The sequence below is a fragment of the Acipenser ruthenus genome, chromosome 37 (genome assembly GCF_902713425.1).
Source record: "Acipenser ruthenus chromosome 37, fAciRut3.2 maternal haplotype, whole genome shotgun sequence".
In the NCBI taxonomy this organism is placed as follows: domain Eukaryota; kingdom Metazoa; phylum Chordata; class Actinopteri; order Acipenseriformes; family Acipenseridae; genus Acipenser; species Acipenser ruthenus.
Window position 1 is genome coordinate 2,962,557 of NC_081225.1, and position 22,346 is coordinate 2,984,902.

The 22,346-nt window shown below is 48.1% G+C and overlaps 1 protein-coding gene across 1 annotated transcript in view; it reads left to right on the plus strand.

The window, feature by feature from the left end:
• LOC117397889 (adhesion G protein-coupled receptor A2) overlaps nt 1-22,346 on the plus strand; it is an 89,180-nt gene that overhangs the window by 60,297 nt on the left and 6,537 nt on the right. Inside the window, exons 13-18 of the mRNA XM_059008454.1 lie at nt 8,376-8,565; nt 11,072-11,280; nt 11,762-11,889; nt 13,114-13,237; nt 15,823-15,968; nt 17,459-17,548. Coding sequence (XP_058864437.1) covers nt 8,376-8,565; nt 11,072-11,280; nt 11,762-11,889; nt 13,114-13,237; nt 15,823-15,968; nt 17,459-17,548 — 887 coding nt within the window. The remainder of the gene's footprint in view (nt 1-8,375; nt 8,566-11,071; nt 11,281-11,761; nt 11,890-13,113; nt 13,238-15,822; nt 15,969-17,458; nt 17,549-22,346) is intronic.

The following is a 22,346-nucleotide window of genomic DNA, read 5'->3' on the forward strand; positions in this document are numbered from 1 at the left end:
AGTACAGCATGCTTCCAGTGCAATACAGTACAGCATGCTCCCAATATAATACAGTACAGTACAGCATGCTCCCAGTGTAATACAGTACAGCATGCTCCCAGTGTAATACAGTACAGCATGTTCCCAGTGTAATACAGCACAGTACATCATGCTCCCAGTGTAATACAGCACGGTACAGCATGCTCCCAGTGTAATACAGTACAGCATGCTCCCAGTGTAATACAGCACAGTACATCATGCTCCCAGTGTAATACAGCACAGTACAGCATGCTGTACTGTACTGTATTACACTGGGAGCATGCTGTACTGTATTACATTGAGAGCATGCTGTACTGTACTGTATTACACTGGGAGCATGCTGTACTGTATTACACTGGGAGCATGCTGTACTGTATTACATTGGGAGCATGCTGTACTGTATTACACTGGGAGCATGCTGTACTGTACTGTATTACATTGGGAGCATGCTGTACTGTATTACACTGGGAGCATGCTGTACTGTTTTAAACTGGGAGCATGCTGTACTGTGCTGTATTACACTGGGAGCATGCTGTACTGTACTGTATTACATTGGGAGCATGCTGTACTGTATTACACTGGGAGCATGCTGTACTGTATTAAACTGGGAGCATGCCGTACTGTACTGTATTACACTGGGAGCATGCCGTACTGTATTACACTGGGAGCATGCTGTACTGTATTACACTGGGAGCATGCCGTACTGTACTGTATTACACTGGGAGCATGCTGTACTGTACTGTATTACACTGGGAGCATGCTGTACTGTATTACATTGGGAGCATGCTGTACTGTATTACACTGGGAGCATGCCAAACATTAGTAAAAGCAACAATCACAGTACATCATACAATAAATATAAGACGTTTGCTCAATTGGCACGCTGCACCAGTAACCCTGGCCATAATGGTTTTGTTTTTTTGTTTGCAATTGCACACAGTGACAACCGTTATCGCTGTATCGTCATTCTTTTTCAACTGTATATTTACTTACATAAAACATATCTACTGCTTTTACATTTTGTAAAATAACTATTTAAAAGATGTAAAAGATTTAAAAGATCTATGTAAAAGATTTCTGTGGTGTCAAATTTGAGAATTTACAACCTGCTTTTCCCCAATGTATGAAGAGGGGTAACATACCACAGTATGACCCGTCAGAATTTAAACCTGCATTTCCCCACAGTTTGAAGATTAAAATAGTATTTAAAAAAACAAACAAAAAAACAAAAAACAGTGCATCAAACAAAGAATACATAGTTGAGATACGAGTATGTGACAGTGAAATATATTTTTGGTATTTATGACAAGGGAAAGGTTTGACTATCAAAACAGAGTGGGACATTTGCGTTAAAGTTCAATGCACAAATACACGTGTTGCCGCCAGTGACACCTGCAAAAGACCTTGCACTGCACATTAACACTGAAAAGCTGTACATCTTTTTAGAAAAGACGTAAGCCGAAAGTGCTTGGTTATGTAATTTCAACCTATTTTAGGCTCGCAGACCCCTGACCCCGAGTGTAAAGTATGAAAGATTGTGGCCATTTCTCCATTTAGTACAGGAGATGACGGTCAGTAAAATGCTACGAGCATCAGGCTAACGATCCCTTCCTCCCCGCGTGTCCCGCTGACACATCCATAGCTGACCACAATTACATTTGATCCTCCATGGGACAGACTTACTGTTTTTGATCAGCGTTCTGTTCCCAGGGTACTTGAATAAAGCAGCTCAGCAGCATAAACAGCCAACCATGAACGTGTAGATAATAACGGCTACAGTTAGCACTGCTCAATTACTTGGGGCGGGGCCGTCCTTGCAAATCAAACTGACTGGCTTTCCAAAGTGCCACTCAGAGGGCGTGCAAAAAAAAAAACGCAGGTAACTGTTCACTTGGCGTGCCATCAAATTCGACTCTGTGTGCCACTCTGGGCACGCGTGCCATAGGTTCGCCATCGCTGGCCTAGACCCTGATACGCCGCAGCTGCATTTTTAGAGCATTTTACAGCACTGGGGAATGCATCTGGGTTGCATCAACCACTTATCCCTGGCATAGCCATGGATGTATGAGTGTGGCAAAGTGGTAATGACGTGCAGGTGAGTGCAGTGCAGAAGAATCACACAGACAAACGTTGGTACAGGTGCAAGGGTGTTTATTTAAATTAATAAATGTCCAGAGCCTCAAGGCAAAACCTGTAACTAATAATAATGCTGGAAGTGATACAGCGGCGTGTATCACTTCTCGTTATAATCCTACGGGTTTGACCCGCAACCCCAAAGTCCCGTTCCGACACCCACACTAAACACAAACACAAAGACAGTGCGTGATTTAAGTGCTAAAAGGTGCAAAACAAAAGACAGTTCCAGTAGTGAAAAGGTGAGTGGTGAAGTCCGGGTTTGTCGCTGGCCTGCGGCTGCAGCTCCGGATCGTGCTCAGTAATCTTTAGTGAGACAACAACACACAAGACACACAGTGTTAGAACACAGACACAAAACACTCACGGTCGATCTCACAAAACGGGCTCCTTCTTGGTCATATAATTTAACCATATGCAAAGGAACAGATCACTCAAGCCATGCCCCCTATTTATACCCTTGCCCATGACCCCGAGGTTAACGAGCGCATCCGCTCCTCCAGTCCTCGGATGCCACGCCGCTTACCGTCTGGGTCACTGAGCTCGGGTGCCATAGCTCCGCCCCCTTCCGAACTGACCGACTTCCATCTACCCTACGGAATAAATTGTCGTGCCATTTCATTAAGGGTACTCTGTTCCTCGTACACCGTGCTCTCACAGGTCGAAAGGGAGATCTAACACTAAGACTCATTTGATCGCTGTCACATATCCCACCGCTCAGAGTGGAGCCGAAGGAACACTCGGCTAAACCTACCTTTCCCATTACTCCCCCCTCCCGGGAAAAATAATCCGCATTTTGGTGGTCTTTCCCTGCACGGTGTACCATATGGTACATGAAGGGCTGCAATGCCAGATACCACCGAGTTATCCGGGCATTGCTGTCCTTCATTGTGCTTAACCACTTGAGTGGGGCGTGGTCAGTGACAAGATCAAATGAGTGTCCCAGCAGGTAGTATCTTAAAGAGTGAGTAGCCCATTTAATGGCCAAACACTCTTTTTCGACGACGGAGTAGTTGCGCTCCTGAGGGAGCATTTTTTTACTTATGTACAGAACAGGATGTTCTACTCCGCCTACCATTTGAGACAGGACTGCACCCAACCCGACATCCGAAGCATCGGTGTGGAGGATGAATCTCTTAGTGAAGTCTGGCGTGATGAGAGCAGGGGCCTGGCAAAGTCTCTGCTTAACAGTATTAAACGCCCCCTGACATTCTTCTGACCATTTAATTGAATTTGGTGCGCTCTTTTTGGTGAGGTCAACTAAGGGATTAACCACTGTGGCATACTCGGGGATAAAGCGGCGGTAATAACCGGCTAACCCCAGTAGCGACCTCACTTGAGCCTTGGTTTTGGGGATTGTCGCGTCTACCAAGGCCTGGACCTTGGAGACAACGGGTTTCACCCTGCCATTCCCCATTACAAATCCCAAATATTGCGTTTCTTTTTTGGCAAACGCACATTTTCGCAAGTTAGCTGTCAGCCGGGCTGCCCTTAGAGACTGAAGGACGGCTGTGATCCTAGCCAAATGCTCTCGCCAGGTGGAGCTGTAAATGACCACATCATCAATATACTCTGCCGCATATTCACGATGTGGGTGTAAAACCTGGTCCATCAGTCTCTGGAAGGCAGCAGGCGCACCATGTAACCCAAACGGCATGGTTGTAAAATGAAACAGCCCCTCTGGTGTTGAAAATGCGGTTTTCTCTCTAGAACTACGAGTTAACGGGATCTGCCAATATCCCTTCGTCAGATCCAGAGTGGAGATGAACCTCGCCGTCCCCAGTCTATCTAGGAGTTCGTCGACCCGAGGCATGGGATACGCATCAAACTTGGCAATAGCGTTTACCTTGCGGAAATCAACGCAGAAGCGGTTGGTGCTGTCCTTTTTGGCCACTATCACAATTGGACTGCACCACTCGCTCCTGGAAGGCTCAATCACCCCAAGTTCGAGCATGTCCCATACCTCTTTGCGAACGCCACTCCGTCGACTTTCCGGGATCCGATAAGGTCTCTCTCGCACTGTGACACCTGGGGGAGAGATAATGTCATATTCAGCAAGGTTAGTTCTACCGGGCGTGTTAGAAAAAACATCGCTAAATTCCTCAATTAACCTCCGTAGTTCACGTTGCTGATCAGGAAGTAACTGTTCCCCCATCGAAATGTTCTTTGTGCCAGAGGGTTCTAGCTCGGGCCCTAAATCATCCTCTATATTGCCTGGGGCTATGAATAACACCTCTCTTGCCTGCCAGGGCTTTAATAAATTTATGTGATAAATTTCTTTTTTGTTACGGCGATCGGGCTGTTTAATTTCGTAATTCACCTTTCCTATAGCCCGAATCACCTCATATGGCCCTTGCCATTTAGCACATAGTTTGGATTCCGATGAGGGAAGTAGCAGCATTACCTTGTCTCCAGGTCGAAAAGTTCGGATTAATGCATTTTGATTGTAATGCTGCTGTTGTCGATGCTGAGCCGATCTGAGATTGTCTTGGGCCAAACGACCGACCAAATCTAGGCGATCTCTCAGTAGGAGCACATGCTGCACTACATTTTTGGACGAGCCTTTGTGCTCCTCCCACCCCTCTCTCAACAGATCGAGAATGCCGCGAGGCTGTCGGCCGTACAAGAGCTCGAAGGGGGAGAACCCTGTCGAACTCTGCGGCACCTCTCTCACTGCAAAAAGGAGGTAGGGAAGAAGCGATGCCCAATGTTTTTGCTCTTGATTCACAAATCGTCTCAGCATCGCCTTTAGAGTCTGATTAAAACGTTCCACCAAACCGTCCGTCTGTGGATGGTAAACCGACGTTCTGATGGGACGTATTTTTAGTAATTTATATACCTGCTGTAGCGTATTTGACAAGAAATTAGTTCCATGATCAGTCAATATCTCGTTGGGGATCCCTACTCTTGCCATAATCTGCACTAGTTCTTTGGCTATCGCAGCAGCACTAGTGGACCTCAATGGAACTGCCTCTGGGTATCGCGTTGCGTAATCTACCACCACTAAGATATGCGTATACCCGGAGTCAGAAGGTAGCAAAGGGCGACTATGTCCACTGCGATGCGTTCAAAGGGGGTGGAAATAATCGGCAGTGGGACCAAAGGGGCGGGGCGCACTCGACCCGGCGCTACTCGCTGGCAGTCTGGGCATGTGGCTACATATTTCGACACTTCCTTATAAAGACCTGGCCAAAAGAATCGAGCCAATATCCGTTCCCTTGTCTTGTCAACTCCGAGGTGCCCCGCAAAAGGGATATCATGCGCCAGCCTCATGACCTCCAGTCGACAAGACGGGGGAACCAATAATTGTGTTACAGGATGTCCTGTGCCCGCGGCCAGGTTTACCCTATATAGTAATTGCCCCTTGATAATGAAGTGTGGAAATACTAGTGCCCCAGCGCCTTCAACATCCTTACCTTCAATGGACCGGACCTGTCCCCAAATGTGCACCAGTGATGGGTCATTGTTCTGCTCCCACATTAGGTTCACATTTGAGTGCCACATGTCCGGTATATTGAGCGGGGCGGGAGTAACATCTGCCCTTGATGGCCCAGTAACCTCGCCCTCTCGGTCACACTGCGTTCCGACCCCCTTCGACTGACGTTTTTCACCGTTATAACAGGCTCCCACCAGCCCCCAGCCTTGTCTCATTAACGCTCCCTCCCATTTCCGCAGCCTTCTCTCTTTGTTTGTTTTTTTCGGCCGGAACAGGGAAGAGAACATTTCCGCTTGAAAGGGAAAAACATTACCAATCATTTCCCCTTCTACTTTTTCTGCCACATTTGCGTGTATGGCCGGGACTGCCCTTAATTTCAATAAATCTTTATAGTTGGGCCAGTCCCGACCCAGAATAACGGGATGTGGTAACCTTTCCGCTACCCCAACTACCAGGGAACATTTAATCGGACCGACCGATAAATATGCTTTTACTGTGGGGTATGTTGCCGTGTCTCCATGGATACAGGAGATCGCCACCTGACCTTGTGGCTGCCACACCATACCGCCTAAGAGAGATGCTCTAATTAAGGTTTGACCACACCCTGTGTCCACTAATGCATGGGTTTTCACATTTCCAAAAATCACCTTAACAATACAAGGCCCCTCCCGACCATTTTTCCCTCGTTTACCCGCTTCAGATGCCAGATTACAGACGGCCACGTCACATTCCATCGCAGATGGGCATGACCTAGCCTGATGTCCCGGCTGGCGGCACCTAAAACAGGTAGGGGGAAAGGAGGGCACAGTATTAAATGGTCTGTCCCGCTGCTGGTATGGCAACGGGGCAGGGGCAGCACCTCTACCCCAGCTGGGGGCCAACCTTGGTCTCCATGAAGAGGAGGCAAGGTCGCCCATTGGGGTTGGTGCTCTCGGAGGTCGTTGAACCGGTCCTGGTGGTGGGGCTGGCGGAGCAGAGAGAGGAGGTGGGGCTCGGCCGCTCCGTTGAGGTAACGGGGTGAGTAGCCCGGTCTGGGCGGATACCAGGGAGTCCTCGAAGTCCTCAGCGAGCTTGACTGCCTGTTCCAGGGTGTCGGGGTTGTGGCGCCGTATCCATCCTTGGGTCTCGGCGCCGACCACATGACAAAACTGCTCAATAACGATGGCCTCCCCCATCTGGGCAGTTGTTTTTAGCGCCGGGGTGAGCCAGTGTATCATGTGGTCACAGAGTTTCTGCGCGACCACCCTGGGGCGTACGTTCGGGGACCTCCTGAACCTCACTCGGTGCGTTTCCTCCGTAATATTAAGACGGCGGAGAATAGCCAGCTTTACCAGGTCATATTGAGCGGCGTCGTCATCCCCCATCGCCTGGTAGGCTGCCTGCGCTTCCCCAATCAGGCAGGGTCCCAGCTGGCTTGCCCAGAACTGTCGGGGCCATGACGCGGTGGTAGCCAGCCGCTCAAATGCCACCAGGTATGCCTCTGGATCATCATCCGCCGTCATTTTATGCGTCCTGGCTTTGGGCGCTACGAAGCCGCGTTCCGCTGATGCTGTGGGAGGTATTGCCAGCCCGACCCTCTCGATCAGCGCAGTGTACCTCTCCTCTCTCCGTCTTTCCTCCACCTCCCGTCTGCTGTCCAGCTGCTCCAGCAGCGCTGACAGTGTTGCGTAGTCCATCTCTACTTCTGACAACCACGTGTGGCAAAGTGGTAATGACGTGCAGGTGAGTGCAGTGCAGAAGAATCACACAGACAAACGTTGGTACAGGTGCAAGGGTGTTTATTTAAATTAATAAATGTCCAGAGCCTCAAGGCAAAACCTGTAACTAATAATAATGCTGGAAGTGATACAGCGGCGTGTATCACTTCTCGTTATAATCCTACGGGTTTGACCCGCAATCCCAAAGTCCCGTTCCGACACCCACACTAAACACAAACACAAAGACAGTGCGTGATTCAAGTGCTAAAAGGTGCAAAACAAAAGACAGTTCCAGTAGTGAAAAGGTGAGTAGTGAAGTCCGGGTTTGTCGCTGGCCTGCGGCTGCAGCTCCGGATCGTGCTCAGTAATCTTTAGTGAGACAACAACACACAAGACACACAGTGTTAGAACACAGACACAAAACACTCACGGTCGATCTCACAAAACGGGCTCCTTCTTGGTCATATAATTTAACCATATGCAAAGGAACAGATCACTCAAGCCATGCCCCCTATTTATACCCTTGTCCATGACCCCGAGGTTAACGAGCGCATCCGCTCCTCCAGTCCTCGGATGCCACGCCGCTTACCGTCTGGGTCACTGAGCTCGGGTGCCATAGCTCCGCCCCCTTCCGAACTGACCGACTTCCATCTACCCTACGGAATAAATTGTCGTGCCATTTCATTAAGGGTACTCTGTTCCTCGTACACCGTGCTCTCACAGGTCGAAAGGGAGATCTAACACTAAGACTCATTCGATCGCTGTCACAATGAGTGATGCATTTAACAGCGATTCACCCCCACTGATGTAAAATGCTGTTTAAAAAAACAGCTGTAGCTAATCAGGGTATGGGCTGATCCCAATCTACCCCCAAGTGAAGCTGACAAACTTTGCAGCTGGTGCCTTCATCAGTGTTTGAAGTTCAACAGCAGCACCTGCAAGATGCTACGAGAACAAACAGTGCACTGATGATATTTTGTTTTACAAGTGTGTTAAAATGAAAAGTAGTTGTACTCTTATAAATAAACAAGGGAAGCTCTGATGATCACAAATGTAAACAGAACTCTCTCCCTCGCCTCTCTCTGTTACAGAACGGCGTTGGCCTGGCCTCCGTCTTGCTGCCACCCACCCTGTTCCACCCCAACACCCCCCAGGACTGCAAGCTCCAGTTCCTGACCTTCCGAAACGGGAGGCTCTTCCCCAGCACAGGGAACAGCAGCGGGCTGGCGGACCAGGGCCGGAGACGCAGCGTCAACACCCCCGTCATCTACATCGGCATGGGTAAGTACTGTAACAAGACCATGCATAGCACAGCACCACACACTGCAACACAGTACAGTACAATACAACTGGGAACATTCATATATTACCACAAGACAACCGGGTACTTCCACAACATATTCAGATTGAGAATATTCACAACCTGCAATAGAATACAATACTACATAACACAAGTGGGTAAAATCATAACACAACACAGTATGTATACAATAAAAACAAACCAATGAAGTACATTCACATTTCAACACAACAACTGGGAATGTTCACAACCTGGTATGTTACCATGTGACGGGGTCACCCCTGCCCCTGGGTGCAGTTTGGTTTATTGTATATAGCGTGGCTTATGTAGCACGGGTGATTTGAAATGTATGTTGGTATGTGGGCATGGGGATTTCACAATTAGCTCATGTGCAGACTGTGCCGGGGCCAGAGTGAATCATTAGCAGTTGAGTCCCGGCACAGCTGTATTTAAGAGACATGAATTTGTTACTTGGGGTTGGTGTGTTCAGAGTGGAGAATGGGAGAGTGAGTGAAACACAAACTAAAGATAAAACAATTGCTACTCGTGCTGGATTTGGACCAGCACGATGCTTGTTTGTTCCGTGTCTGTTTTGTCTGTTTATTTTGGCTACTGTGCCGTTTTGTTTGTTTTACAAAGTGTTTTATTTAAATTGTTTATAATAAACTTGCACATCAGCGCTTCACGCACCATACTGTGTGCCTATATTTCAGGTATGTGATGTCACACACAAACTATCCATGATGTACCAATACATCCAAGCTTTCAACACCACCATGCAACACAATGCAATATGCAACATCCACAATACAACACAGCACCACTGCACAACATCCACAATACAAGAGAGCACCACTGCACAACATCCACAATACAAGACAGCACCACTGCACAACATCCACAATACAAGACAGCACCACTGCACAACATCCACAATACAAGAGAGCACCACTGCACAACATCCACAATACAAGACAGCACCACTGCACAACATCCACAATACAAGAGAGCACCACTGCACAACATCCACAATACAAGAGAGCACCACTGCACAACATCCACAATACAAGACAGCACCACTGCACAACATCCACAATACAAGACAGCACCACTGCACAACATCCACAATACAAGACAGCACCACTGCACAACATCCACAATACAAGAGAGCACCACTGCACAACATCCACAATACAAGAGATCACCACTGCACAACATCCACAATACAAGACAGCACCACTGCACAACATCCACAATACAACACAGCACCACTGCACAACATCCACAATACAAGAGATCACCACTGCACAACATCCACAATACAAGAGAGCACCACTGCACAACATCCACAATACAAGACAGCACCACTGCACAACATCCACAATACAAGACAGCACCACTGCACAACATCCACAATACAAGACAGCACCACTGCACAACATCCACAATACAAGACAGCACCACTGCACAACATCCACAATACAAGAGAGCACCACTGCACAACATCCACAATACAAGACAGCACCACTGCACAACATCCACAATACAAGAGAGCACCACTGCACAACATCCACAATACAAGAGAGCACCACTGCACAACATCCACAATACAAGAGAGCACCACTGCACAACATCCACAATACAAGAGAGCACCACTGCACAACATCCACAATACAAGAGAGCACCACTGCACAACATCCACAATACAAGACAACACCACTGCACAACATCCACAATACAAGACAGCACCACTGCACAACATCCACAATACAAGAGAGCACCACTGCACAACATCTACAATACAAGAGAGCACCACTGCACAACATCCACAATACAAGAGAGCACCACTGCACAACATCCACAATACAAGAGAGCACCACTGCACAACATCCACAATACAAGACAGCACCACTGCACAACATCCACAATACAAGAGAGCACCACTGCACAACATCCACAATACAAGAGAGCACCACTGCACAGCATCCACAATACAAGAGAGCACCACTGCACAACATCCACAATACAAGAGAGCACCACTGCACAACATCCACAATACAAGACAGCACCACTGCACAACATCCACAACACAAGACAGCACCACTGCACAACATCCACAATACAAGAGAGCACCACTGCACAGCATCCACAATACAAGAGAGCACCACTGCACAACATCCACAATACAAGACAGCACCACTGCACAACATCCACAATACAAGACAGCACCACTGCACAACATCCACAATACAACACAGCACCACTGCACAACATCCACAATACAAGAGATCACCACTGCACAACATCCACAATACAAGAGATCACCACTGCACAACATCCACAATAGAAGAGAGCACCACTGCACAACATCCACAATACAATGCAACACATCCAATACAAGATGAGTTCACAGTACCGTAGGATACATTCACTATGCTGCTCCACACAGGTAGGGATGATTGGCTCCCTGTTTCTCTGTCCTGGCAGATGGATGCTCAATGTGGACCCTCTCAGACCCGGTCACTGTGTCCCTGCGTCACTCCTCCCCCGGCTCAGACCCGGTTGCGGCTCACTGGAGCTTCGAAGCTGTGGACGGGCAGGGGGGCTGGATCCAGGAAGGGTGCCAGCTGACCCACAGTGACCCCAACATCTCCACTCTGCGCTGCACTGACTTCAGCAACTACGCCGTGCTGCAGGTAGGGGGCATCAGAGAGAGAAAGAGACATACACACGTTGTGCAATACAACACAACTGGGTATCAACACTTAAATATTTAGGTTGTTAAACAGAAATTAAGATTAAATCTGTTTTAACATTTTAGGAACATATTTGGAATAACCCTTAACAAGAAGAACGCCAATAGAGTTGAAAATTACTGTATATACAGACACATATACACACACACTCATATACACATATATACACACACACACACACACACACACACACACACACACACACACACCATGAATAAATATGCAGTATTACATTACTTTAAGTACTTGATAAGTTACTATTGTATAAAACACCAAGGCCAAAATCTAGATTTCCGATGCATATTTCTGATAATGTTGGGATAAAACTTTTAACACCCCTATTCACAGCACAGCGCAGCGGGGCTCTGTGCAACAGGCATGTAGAAGAAAATAAAACCATAACTGTCTTTGTGTCGCTCAGGAGCTGAGTGATTATTCCAGCCCGCCGCAGTCACCTATGGAAGTGCTCCACCCCGTCATCTACACCTGCACTGCCATCCTGCTGCTGTGCCTGTTCACAGTCATCATCACACACATACTGCACCGCAGGTAAGAGCCAACCACACACCTGTACACAGGTAAGGGTCAGCAGCACACCTGAACACAGGTAATACATGGCTCAACAGGTAAGAGTATCTTACACACCTGTACACAGATAATACATGGCTCCACAGGTAACAGTGAATAACACACAACACCTTTTTAAAGTTTAAAGACCCCTCCCCCCTCACATTGCTGATGTCGAGCAGGAACGTGCATAACAGGCAAGGTAAGTCACATGACTCACATCTCCCACAGCGCTGTTGAATTCAGTCAGCTGTCCTCTTGAGGCAGTGAAAAGAGCATAAGGAACTTCTTCTATTACAAAATACTTCTTTAAGAAGCCTTAAAATGCAGACGAAGACGACAGCAACAGACAGCGCGTCAACTACGACTGTGGAGACAAACACAAACGAAGCCCCTGACACGTAAATAAAGTAAAGCATTCTCACAAGATGGAGAAAGACACTTTGTGGAAATTAGATAAATGCATTACCTATTATATGTGTTACTAGAAGTTCAGTATACAAATAAAATGTGAATTCGTATTACAATTACCTTTAGATTCAGGACGACACCACTGGCCCCTCACCTCTGTGTGTGTGTGTGGTGTCCTGCATTCCTGTCCCTCACCTCTGTGTGTGTGTGGTGTCCTGCATTCCTGTCCCTCACCTCTGTGTGTGTGTCTGGTGTCCTGCATTCCTGTCCCTCACCTCTGTGTGTGTGTGTGGTGTCCTGCATTCCTGTCCCTCACCTCTGTGTGTGTGTGGTGTCCTGCATTCCTGTCCCTCACCTCTGTGTGTGCGTCTGGTGTCCTGCATTCCTGTCCCTCACCTGTGTGTGTGTGGTGTCCTGCATTCCTGTCCCTCACCTGTGTGTGTGTGGTGTCCTGCATTCCTGTCCCTCACCTGTGTGTGTGGTGTCCTGCATTCCTGTCCCTCGCCTCTGTGTGTGTGTGGTGTCCTGCATTCCTGTCCCTCACCTGTGTGTGTGGTGTCCTGCATTCCTGTCCCTCACATCTGTGTGTGTCTGGTGTCCTACATTCCTGTCCCTCACCTCTGTGTGTGCGTCTGGTGTTCTGCATCCCTGTCCCTCACCTGTGTGTGTGTCTGGTGTCCTGGATTCCTGTCCCTCACCTGTGTGTGTGTGTGGTGTCCTGCATTCCTGTCCCTCACTTGTGTGTGTGTCTGGTGTCCTGGATTCCTGTCCCTCACCTGTGTGTTTGTCTTGCAGCTCAATTGGTATCTCCAGGAAGAGCTGGCACACTCTGCTCAACCTCTGCTTCCACATCGCCATGACGACAGCCGTGTTCGCTGGGGGCATCACCCTGACCAGCTACCCCACCATCTGCCAGGCTGTGAGTACAGACTCCCCTGTGGATATAATTCCCGAACCCTTTCATGCATGAAATGTTGAAAATAGCTGAACAACAACAAAAAACAACATTTTAAGTAGTTTGAAAAATATTTTTCATTTAAAAAAATTGAGTGTGTAATGGAAAACAAATATCTCCTAGCCTCATATCCTCCTATCATGCATTTATGTCTTGCTCATGTCCCCATATAAGAGAGGTTTTTATCCATCCCCATGCATGGAAGGGTTAAATGTCTCAGCTCTGTGTTCGAATTGCTATTGGAATATCAATTGTGTTTTATTATAATATAGAACCCCTTCTCCATATCGTTCTCTGAAAACGAGAGCACATTTATATATTATAGGGCTTCTGTTTTTCAGTTTTATTAATTTCGTTTTTCGGTGCTTATTTTTAGCTGTTTTCGAGTTATATATGTTTTTTGGGTTTTTTTCCGGGGCTTTTGCTTTTTATATACTGTATGAACTGATTGTTTTCGTTTTTTTGTTTTAGTTTTTTTCTGTCACAATATGTATAGTAACTCGACACCAAATCCAACCACTACCCCAATACCAACCACTACCTCAAAATCAACCACTACCCCAAAACCAGCCTCTACCCCTACCCCAACACCAACCACTACCCCTATCCCAACACCCTACCTCAACACCAACCCCAATACCAACCACTATCCCAACACCCTACCCCAACACCAACCCCAATACCAACCACTATCCCAACAACAACCCCAATACCAACCACTACCCCAACACCAACCCCTACCGCTATCCCAAAACCAACCGCTATCCCAACACCAACCCCTACCCCTATCCCAACACCCTACCTTAACACCAACCCCAACACCAACCCCTACCCCTATCCCAACACCCTACCTTAACACCAACCCCAATACCAACCACTATCCCAACACCCTACCCCAACACCAACCCCAATACCAACCACTACCCCAAACCAGCCTCTACCCCTACCCCAACACCAACCACTACCCCTATCCCAACACCCTACCTCAACACCAACCCCAATACCAACCACTACCCCAAACCAGCCTCTACCCCTACCCCAACATCAACCACTACCCCTATCCTAACACCAACCCCTACCCCAACACCAACCACTACCCCTACCCCAACACCAACCACTACCCCTACACTTACACCAACCACTACCCCTACCCCAACAACAACCACTACCCCTACCCCAACACCAACCACTACGCCTACCCCACCACCAACCACTACTCCTACCCCAACACCAACCATTACTCCAACCCCAACACCAACCACTACCCCATCCCAACACCAACCCCTACCCCAACACCAACCTCAATACCAACCCCTACCCCAATACCAACCACTACCCCTATCCCAACATCAACCACTACCCCTACCCCAACACCAACCCCTACCCCAACACCAACCTCAATACCAACCCCTACCCCAATACCAACCACTACCCCTACCCCAACACCAACCATTACTCCAACCCCAACACCAACCACTACCCCTATCCCAACACCAACCCCTACCCCAACATCAACCTCAATACCAACCCCTACCCCAATACAAACCACTACCCCTAACCCTACCCCAACCACTACCCCTACCCCAACACCAACCATTACTCCAACCCCATCACCAACCACTACCCCTATCGAAACACAAACCTCAATACCAACCACTACCCCTATCCCAACACCAGCTCAAACCCCTACCCCTATTCCAACACCAACCCTTACCCCTAAACCAACCACTACCCCAACACTAACCTCAATACCAACCCCTACCCCAATACCAACCACTACCCCTATCCCAACACCAACCATTACTCCAACCTCAACACCAACCACTACCCCTATCCCAACACCAACCCCTACCCCAACACCAACCTCAATACCAACCCCTACCCCAATACCAACCACTACCCCTATCCCAACACCAACCATTACTCCAACCTCAACACCAACCACTACCCCTATCCCAACACCAACCCCTACCCCAACACCAACCTCAATACCAACCCCTACCCCAATACCAACCACTACCCCTATCCCAACATCAACCGCTACCCCTACCCCACCACCAACCCCTACCCCAACACCAACCTCAATACCAACCCCTACCCCAATACCAACCACTACCCCTACCCCTACCCCAACTACTACCCCTACCCCAACACCAACTATTACTCCAACCCCATCACCAACCACTACCCCTATCGAAACACAAACCTCAATACCAATCCCTACCCCAATACTAACCACTACCCCTATCCCAACACCAACTCAAAGCCCTACCCCTATTCCAACACCAACCCTTACCCCTAAACCAACCACTACCCCAACACTAACCCCTACCGATACCCCAACACTAACCCCTATCCCCTACACCAAACATTCCCCCAACCGCTACCCCAACACCAACCGCTACACCTACCCCTACCTACCCCACTAACCACTACACCTACCAGGCCGTAATTACAGATACCCCCCATCCCCTGGTTCACTCTCTCTCTCTCTCTCTCAGGTGGGCATTGCGCCACACTACTCCTCAATCTCTCTCTCTCTCTCTCAGGTAGGCATTGTGCTACACTACTCCACTCTCTCCACGCTACTCTGGATTGGGGTCAGCGCCCGGGTCATCTACAAGGAAGCCATCTGGCAGTCTCCACGGCAACCTGAGGGCGAGCAGGCCACACCCACCCAGCGGCCCATGCTCAGGTCAGTGACGTCATCAATCTGCGACAGCTGAGGAACTGTGAGGGAGAGAAGACAGAGCTGAGGAGAGGTTGGACTGGGAGGGAGGGAAGCATTGTGGCTCTAGTGGTTAGAGCTGAGGGACTGGGAGGGAAAGAAGCAGTGTGGCAAAAGTGGTTAAAGCTGAGGAGGTTACTAGGAGGGAGTATGGCTCTAGTGGTTAGAGGTGAGGGAGTGGGCGGAAGGGAAGCAGTATGGATCTAGTAGGAAGATGAGGGAAGCCGTGTGCACATTAGTGTGTGTCTATCAATGTCTGTGAGTGTTTCTATTGCTGTAGCAGAGCAGCAGTTGTAAGCCTGGAGCTCCCTGACTGATCTCTGTGTGAAGGCGTGGGTCTGGCAGTGTGTGTGTGTTTGTAGGTGAATGTGGGTGTGTGTATGTGTGTGCGTTAGTATGTGTGTGTGCGTTTGTGTGTGTGTGTTTGTAGGTGTGTGTGTTTGTGTTTGTAGGCGTGGGTGTAGGTGTGTGCATGTGTGTGTTTGTAGGCATGGGTGTGTGTTTGTAGGCGTGGGTGTAGGTGTGTGCATGTGTGCGTTTGTAGGCATGGGTGTGTGTTTGTAGGCGTGGTTGTGTGTGGGTGTATGTGTGTTTGTAGCTGTGTGTGGGTGTGTGTGTGTGTTTGTAGGAATGTTTGTAGGTATGTGTGTTTGTGTGTGTGTGTGTGTGTTTGTGGGTGTAGGTGTGTGTGTGTTTGTAAGTGTGGGTGTTTGTAGATGTGTGTGTGTGTGTGTTTGTAGGTGTGTGTGTGTCTGTAAGTGTGGGTGTGTGTTTGTAGGTGTGTGTGTGTGTATCTGTAAGTGTGTGTGTGGGTGTGTGTCTGTAAGTGTGGGTGTGGGTGTGTGTTTGTAGGTGTGTGTGTGTGTGTCTGTAAGTGTGGGTGTGTGTGTGTGGGTGTTTGTTTGTAGGTGTGTGTGTGTGTGTGTGTCTGTAAGTGTGGGTGGGTGTGTGTGGGTGTTTGTTTGTAGGTGTGTCTGTAAGTGTGGTTGTGTGTTTGTAGGTGTGTGTGTGTGTATCTGTAAGTGTGTGTGTGGGTGTGTGTTTGTAAGTGTGGGTGTGTGTGTGGGTGTTTGTTTGTAGGTGTGTCTGTAAGTGTGGGTGTGTGTTTGCAGGTGTGTGTGTGTGTCTGTAAGTGTGGGTGTGTGTGTGGGTGTGGATGTGTGTGTTTTTTCTTTAAGTTTTTTAGACCCTGATTACTGTTAATCTTGGGCTCCCATACGTAAGGTAGCGTTAAGCAGTTGAAAGGGACACATATTGTGGTTAAGGTGAATTCAATTCTTATGGTATTTTTGTGTTTTAACAAGAGGAACTTGCCTCTGTTAAAGACACACTTTGAAAAAACAATCTTACAAAAACAAATCACCAAACAACTGAAGAACCCTGTTGAAGGTGAATGACCTCTTTCTTCTCCTCTCCTCTCCTCTCCTCTCCTCCTCTCCATCTCTCTCCCCTCTCAGGTTTTATTTAATTGCGGGCGGGGTTCCTCTGATTATCTGTGGAATCACAGCGGCCGTCAACATCAAGAACTACGGAGACTCAAAATCATAGTGAGTACCGAGAGAGAGAGAGAGAGAGAGAGAGAGAGAGAGAGAGAGAGAGAGAGAGAGAGAGAGAGAGAGAGAGAGAGAGAGAGAGAGAGAGAGAGAGAGAGAGAGAGAGAGAGAGAGAGAGAGAGAGAGAGAGAGAGAGAGAGAGAGAGAGAGAGAGAGAGAGAGAGAGAGAGAAGAATAGGGTTAGGGTTAGTGGTAATAGAGTTAGGGTTAGGGTTAGGATTAGGTGTAATAGCTCCTGCCACAGCAGACCAGCCTGACACAAATATAATTGTGTTCATTTCATGTCTGATCTTTCATGTTCTCAAATGCATTGTATCTTTGGCAAAACTTGTCATGCCAATAAAGTATTTGAACTTGAACTTGAACTTGAACTTGACAGAGAGAGAGGCAGAGACAGAGACAGAGAGACTTGACTTTATAAAATAAACAAATAAATAATAATAATAATAATAATAATAATAATAATAATAATAAAACCCTTCTTCACTGGATTCACAGACAAATAAAATTAAAATAAAATGTTGAGCTCCCACACACCACCCCCTCCCTGGAGTCTCTGAGCACAGAGTCTCCCACACACCACTCCCTCCCTGGAGTCCCTAAGCACAGAGTCTCCCACACACCACTCCCTCCCTGGAGTCCCTGAGCACCGAGGTCCTCACTGAAGATCCCCACTTCTCTTAGACAGTGGGTTTGTACAAAACTCTCCAAACAGGCCTTGTGTCTCCCTCAACAGAGAGATGAGCCCTCCACATAGTGTCAGTCAGCTCCTGCAGCTGTCTGAAATGGAATGTCTTGACATGGAGGCGATAAAGCTTTTCATTTTCAATCCTGTGGAGAGCCTGATCTTTCTCCCTTTCGATATTCAGCAGACCACAGCTGCTGCTTTACTTTCTATCATTCCTATTGGAGAGATGAGTATTGAAGGGAAGATGGGCTCCCTTTCCTGCTCTGCTCTCCTGGACATCCCCTCTCTTTTGGCGCCTCTCTGAGCACCAGAGAAAGAGAATCCCTCAGCCCATTCATAATCCTCCCAGCCAACCTCTCTGAATGCCAGCCTAGCCTCCCAGCTAGCTGATCTGCCGATATCCAGCGAGAGAAGCCAGGCTCAAACAGATTAAGTAGTTGGGTCAGGCCTGCCCTGCAAAAAACAGCACACAACAACTTGGACTGAAAAAAACAAACTGGGAAAAAAGGATTGAAGACGAGAAGCACCTGTAACAGAGCCTGGCCTGTCAGAGACCCCGCCTCTCTCTCTACCCTCACTGTCTTCCACACCTCCAACACGGTCTGATAAAATGAGGGGAAGCCCTCCTACAGTGCTCAGAAAGAAACAGGCTAGCCTGCTCCAGTGAGCCTCTTCTCCGGCATACAGGAGCTCTGTACTGCCTGTAGTCTAAAGCTGCCACCCTGCTGGCAATACGCACCAGGCCTTGCCCCTCTTCATCAGTGGGGAGGTACAGCACTGCCGGACACAGCCAGTGTCTCCCACTCCAGAAAAAATCCAAGAGCACCCTCTGGATCTCCTGTACCATGCCCTTGGGAGGGTCCAGGCACACCAACCTGTGCCACAGCATGGAGGCCACCAAGTTATTAATGACCTCTGAAAGACAGCTGCTCCAGCAAATCCTGCCAGCTCTGCAGTCGCCCCTTCGCCCTTTTCACCAGGCCCTCACAGTTCTCCATAAACAGCTGGGACCCCAAGTATACTCCCAGCACCTTGAGCCCAGCTCTATTCCACTGCAAAGACTGAGGCAACGCTGGGGGTCCCCCTCCTGCCAGCTGCCCAACAGGAAGGTGTCACATTTTGCCCAGTTCACCCTTGCAGAAGATGCTCTCTGAAATGTTTCTAAGCTTACTTTCAGGGACTCGACATCCCCATCACTGCGAACAAACACGTTCACGTCATTAGCATGCGCTGACAGCTTAACAGTAACGGGTGGGTGAAGCGGGCACCCCCCAGCCAGACAGTCTACCCCTCAAAAGGTGCAACAGCGGCTCTATGGAAAGTGAGTAGAACATACCAGACAGGCGACTCAGGCTGTTATTAACCTTTAAAATACTAAAACATATTTGTATTTAAAAGTTTTATAAAATTAATAAAAACAGGCCCAAATCCGAAAGCTCCCGAGGCCTAAAGAGGTAGTTGTGGTCAACCCTGTCAAAGGCCTTCTCTTGGTCTAGGGAGACCAACCCCACAGTAAACTTCCTAAACTCATTTAAGGACATAAAATCACGAATCAAAAACAAATTGTCAAAAATAGAATGTCCAGGAACACAGTATGTTTGATCTGTGTGCACTATAAGTCCAATATATTTCTTAAGTCTTATTGCAAAGGACCTCGAAATTAATTTAAAATCAGAACATAAAAGTGCCACAGGTCTCCAGTTCTTTAATAAACATAGGTCTCCCTTTTTGGGCAGTAATATAATTACTGCTCTACAGCAGCAGAGGGGCAGTTCACCAAGTTCCAAGCTCTCTTGCAACACCTGTAATAATATTTAAATGACGTCTTAAAATGTATCCCGGTCTAAACGCGCTCTATATACACAAGTACTATGGTGCTGCGACCAAGTATATTGCTGTGTGTGTGGATGCAGACACCTCCAAACATCAACCAGGTCTCCAAACTTAAAAACTGCAGTCAAAACTCCAGCAGACTGGAGATGCGGCTCCCCCCATTTCTATCTCTGTTAAAATCCCCTCCAGCCATCAAAACCTCATCGCTGTTGAGTTTTGAAAGAGTATCTTTAAGTTTATAAAAAAATTAAGTTCTTTCCTTTCCTACATTTGGAGCATATATATTAATGAAAACATAAATAATCTCCACAATTTTAACTCTCACCTTTAAAAGCCACCCTTTAACTATCTCCTCCATGTCTAAAATACTTAAGCTTAATCTAGAGCTAAAAAGCACAGCGACCACGGCGCTAGCATTAGAGCCGTGATTCTGCACGCTATGCCCCCGCCACTCTGCACGCTCTGCCCCCACCACTCTGCACGCTCTGCCCCGCCACTCTGCACGCTCTGCCCCCGCCACTCTGCACGCTTTGCCCCCGCCACTCTGCACGCTCTGCCCCCGCCACTCTGCACGCTCTGCCCCCGCCACTCTGCACGCTCTGCCCCGCCACTCTGCACGCTTTGCCCCCGCCACTCTGCACGCTTTGCCCCCGCCACTCTGCACGCTTTGCCCCCGCCACTCTGCACGCTCTGCCCCCACCACTCTGCACGCTCTGCCCCGCCACTCTGCACGCTCTGCCCCCCGCCACTCTGCACGCTTTGCCCCCGCCACTCTGCACGCTCTGCCCCCGCCACTCTGCACGCTCTGCCCCGCCACTCTGCACGCTCTGCCCCTGCCACTCTGCACGCTTTGCCCCCGCCACTCTGCACGCTCTGCCCCCCGCCACTCTGCACGCTCTGCCCCCGCCACTCTGCACGCTTTGCCCCCGCCACTCTGCACGCTCTGCCCCCGCCACTCTGCACGCTCTGCCCCCGCCACTCTGCACGCTCTGCCCCCGCCACTCTGCATGCTCTGCCCCCGCCACTCTGCACACTTTTGATTTAAAAAGCCATAAAGTTGCACTCTTTTAAAAGCCTGTCTACATCCATTAACATTAAAAGAGATAAACTTGGTATTCTCCATTACAGCTAAAAAGTTTCCATAAAAAACAGCCATTTTAATTTTTTTCCTTTAATAGTTTCCCAACAATTTTCTTTAATCTAAATCTTTTTTGCTGACTTAATTCAACTAACGTTGCTGTACAGAGTATAAAAACAATTTTAAATCATGGAGTAATGTTTAACTCTATACTTTTCTTGTTTTTTGTAATGTCCAAAAAACTATTTATTTTTCTCTATCAAGTATTTTGTTGCTGGCAGGTTGACTGCCAAAGATATCAGAAGATACAGAGGAATCAGAGAGCTCCCCGTCCTCCTCTCTTCATTTTCTTCGGCCGCCGCACCGGACTCCGGCCCATCAGCTAACGGTGGCTGTAGATCACCTCCGCGCTTCACCCGACTCACTGCCTTTGAGTTCAGCTCCAGTACACTATCTGACAGCCCAGCCGCACTTGTATTCCTTTTCTTATTTTCCTTCTTTTTCACTTTAGTGAACTGTCCTTCGTTATCATTACATTCGCTAGCTTGCTTCTCAGTTTGCGAAGCAGGTTAAGGTGCAGGCTCTGCGATGTTTTGTGAAGGCTCCGGGTCTGGGACAGGGAGCCCCTTCTCCCACATCCTTAGCCTCCCCCCCACCAGCATCTCCCTTCTCCTGTCCTGCCTCAGCCTTATCCCCCCTTCCCCGAGCAATCTCTTCTTGATGCCTGTGTTTTCCACAATTAAAACACCTCATTGTGTCTGATAAAACAAAAACACAGTTCACTTCATGTACACATTATATTGCCTGGTTTTTCCATGATAATAAACGCCTGTCTCCTAAAAGACAAGACGTGTTTAAGATTGGGATCTTTACACCCCAGGGGAATGGGTTTAATGGCAGATACGAGCTTCCCGTATTTCGACAATTCATTCTCCAGCAGACCATTACTCAAAAACGGGAACATTGGACAGTATCACCTTACTGTCAATATGCACGGCTTTATTCATTCAATATGCACGGCTTTATTCATTCAATATGCACGGCTTTATTCATTCAATATACACAGCTTTATTCATTCAATATACACAGCTTTATTCATTCAATATGCACAGCTTTATTCATTCAATACACACAGCTTTATTCATTCAATACACACAGCTTTATTCATTCAATACACACAGCTTTATTCATTC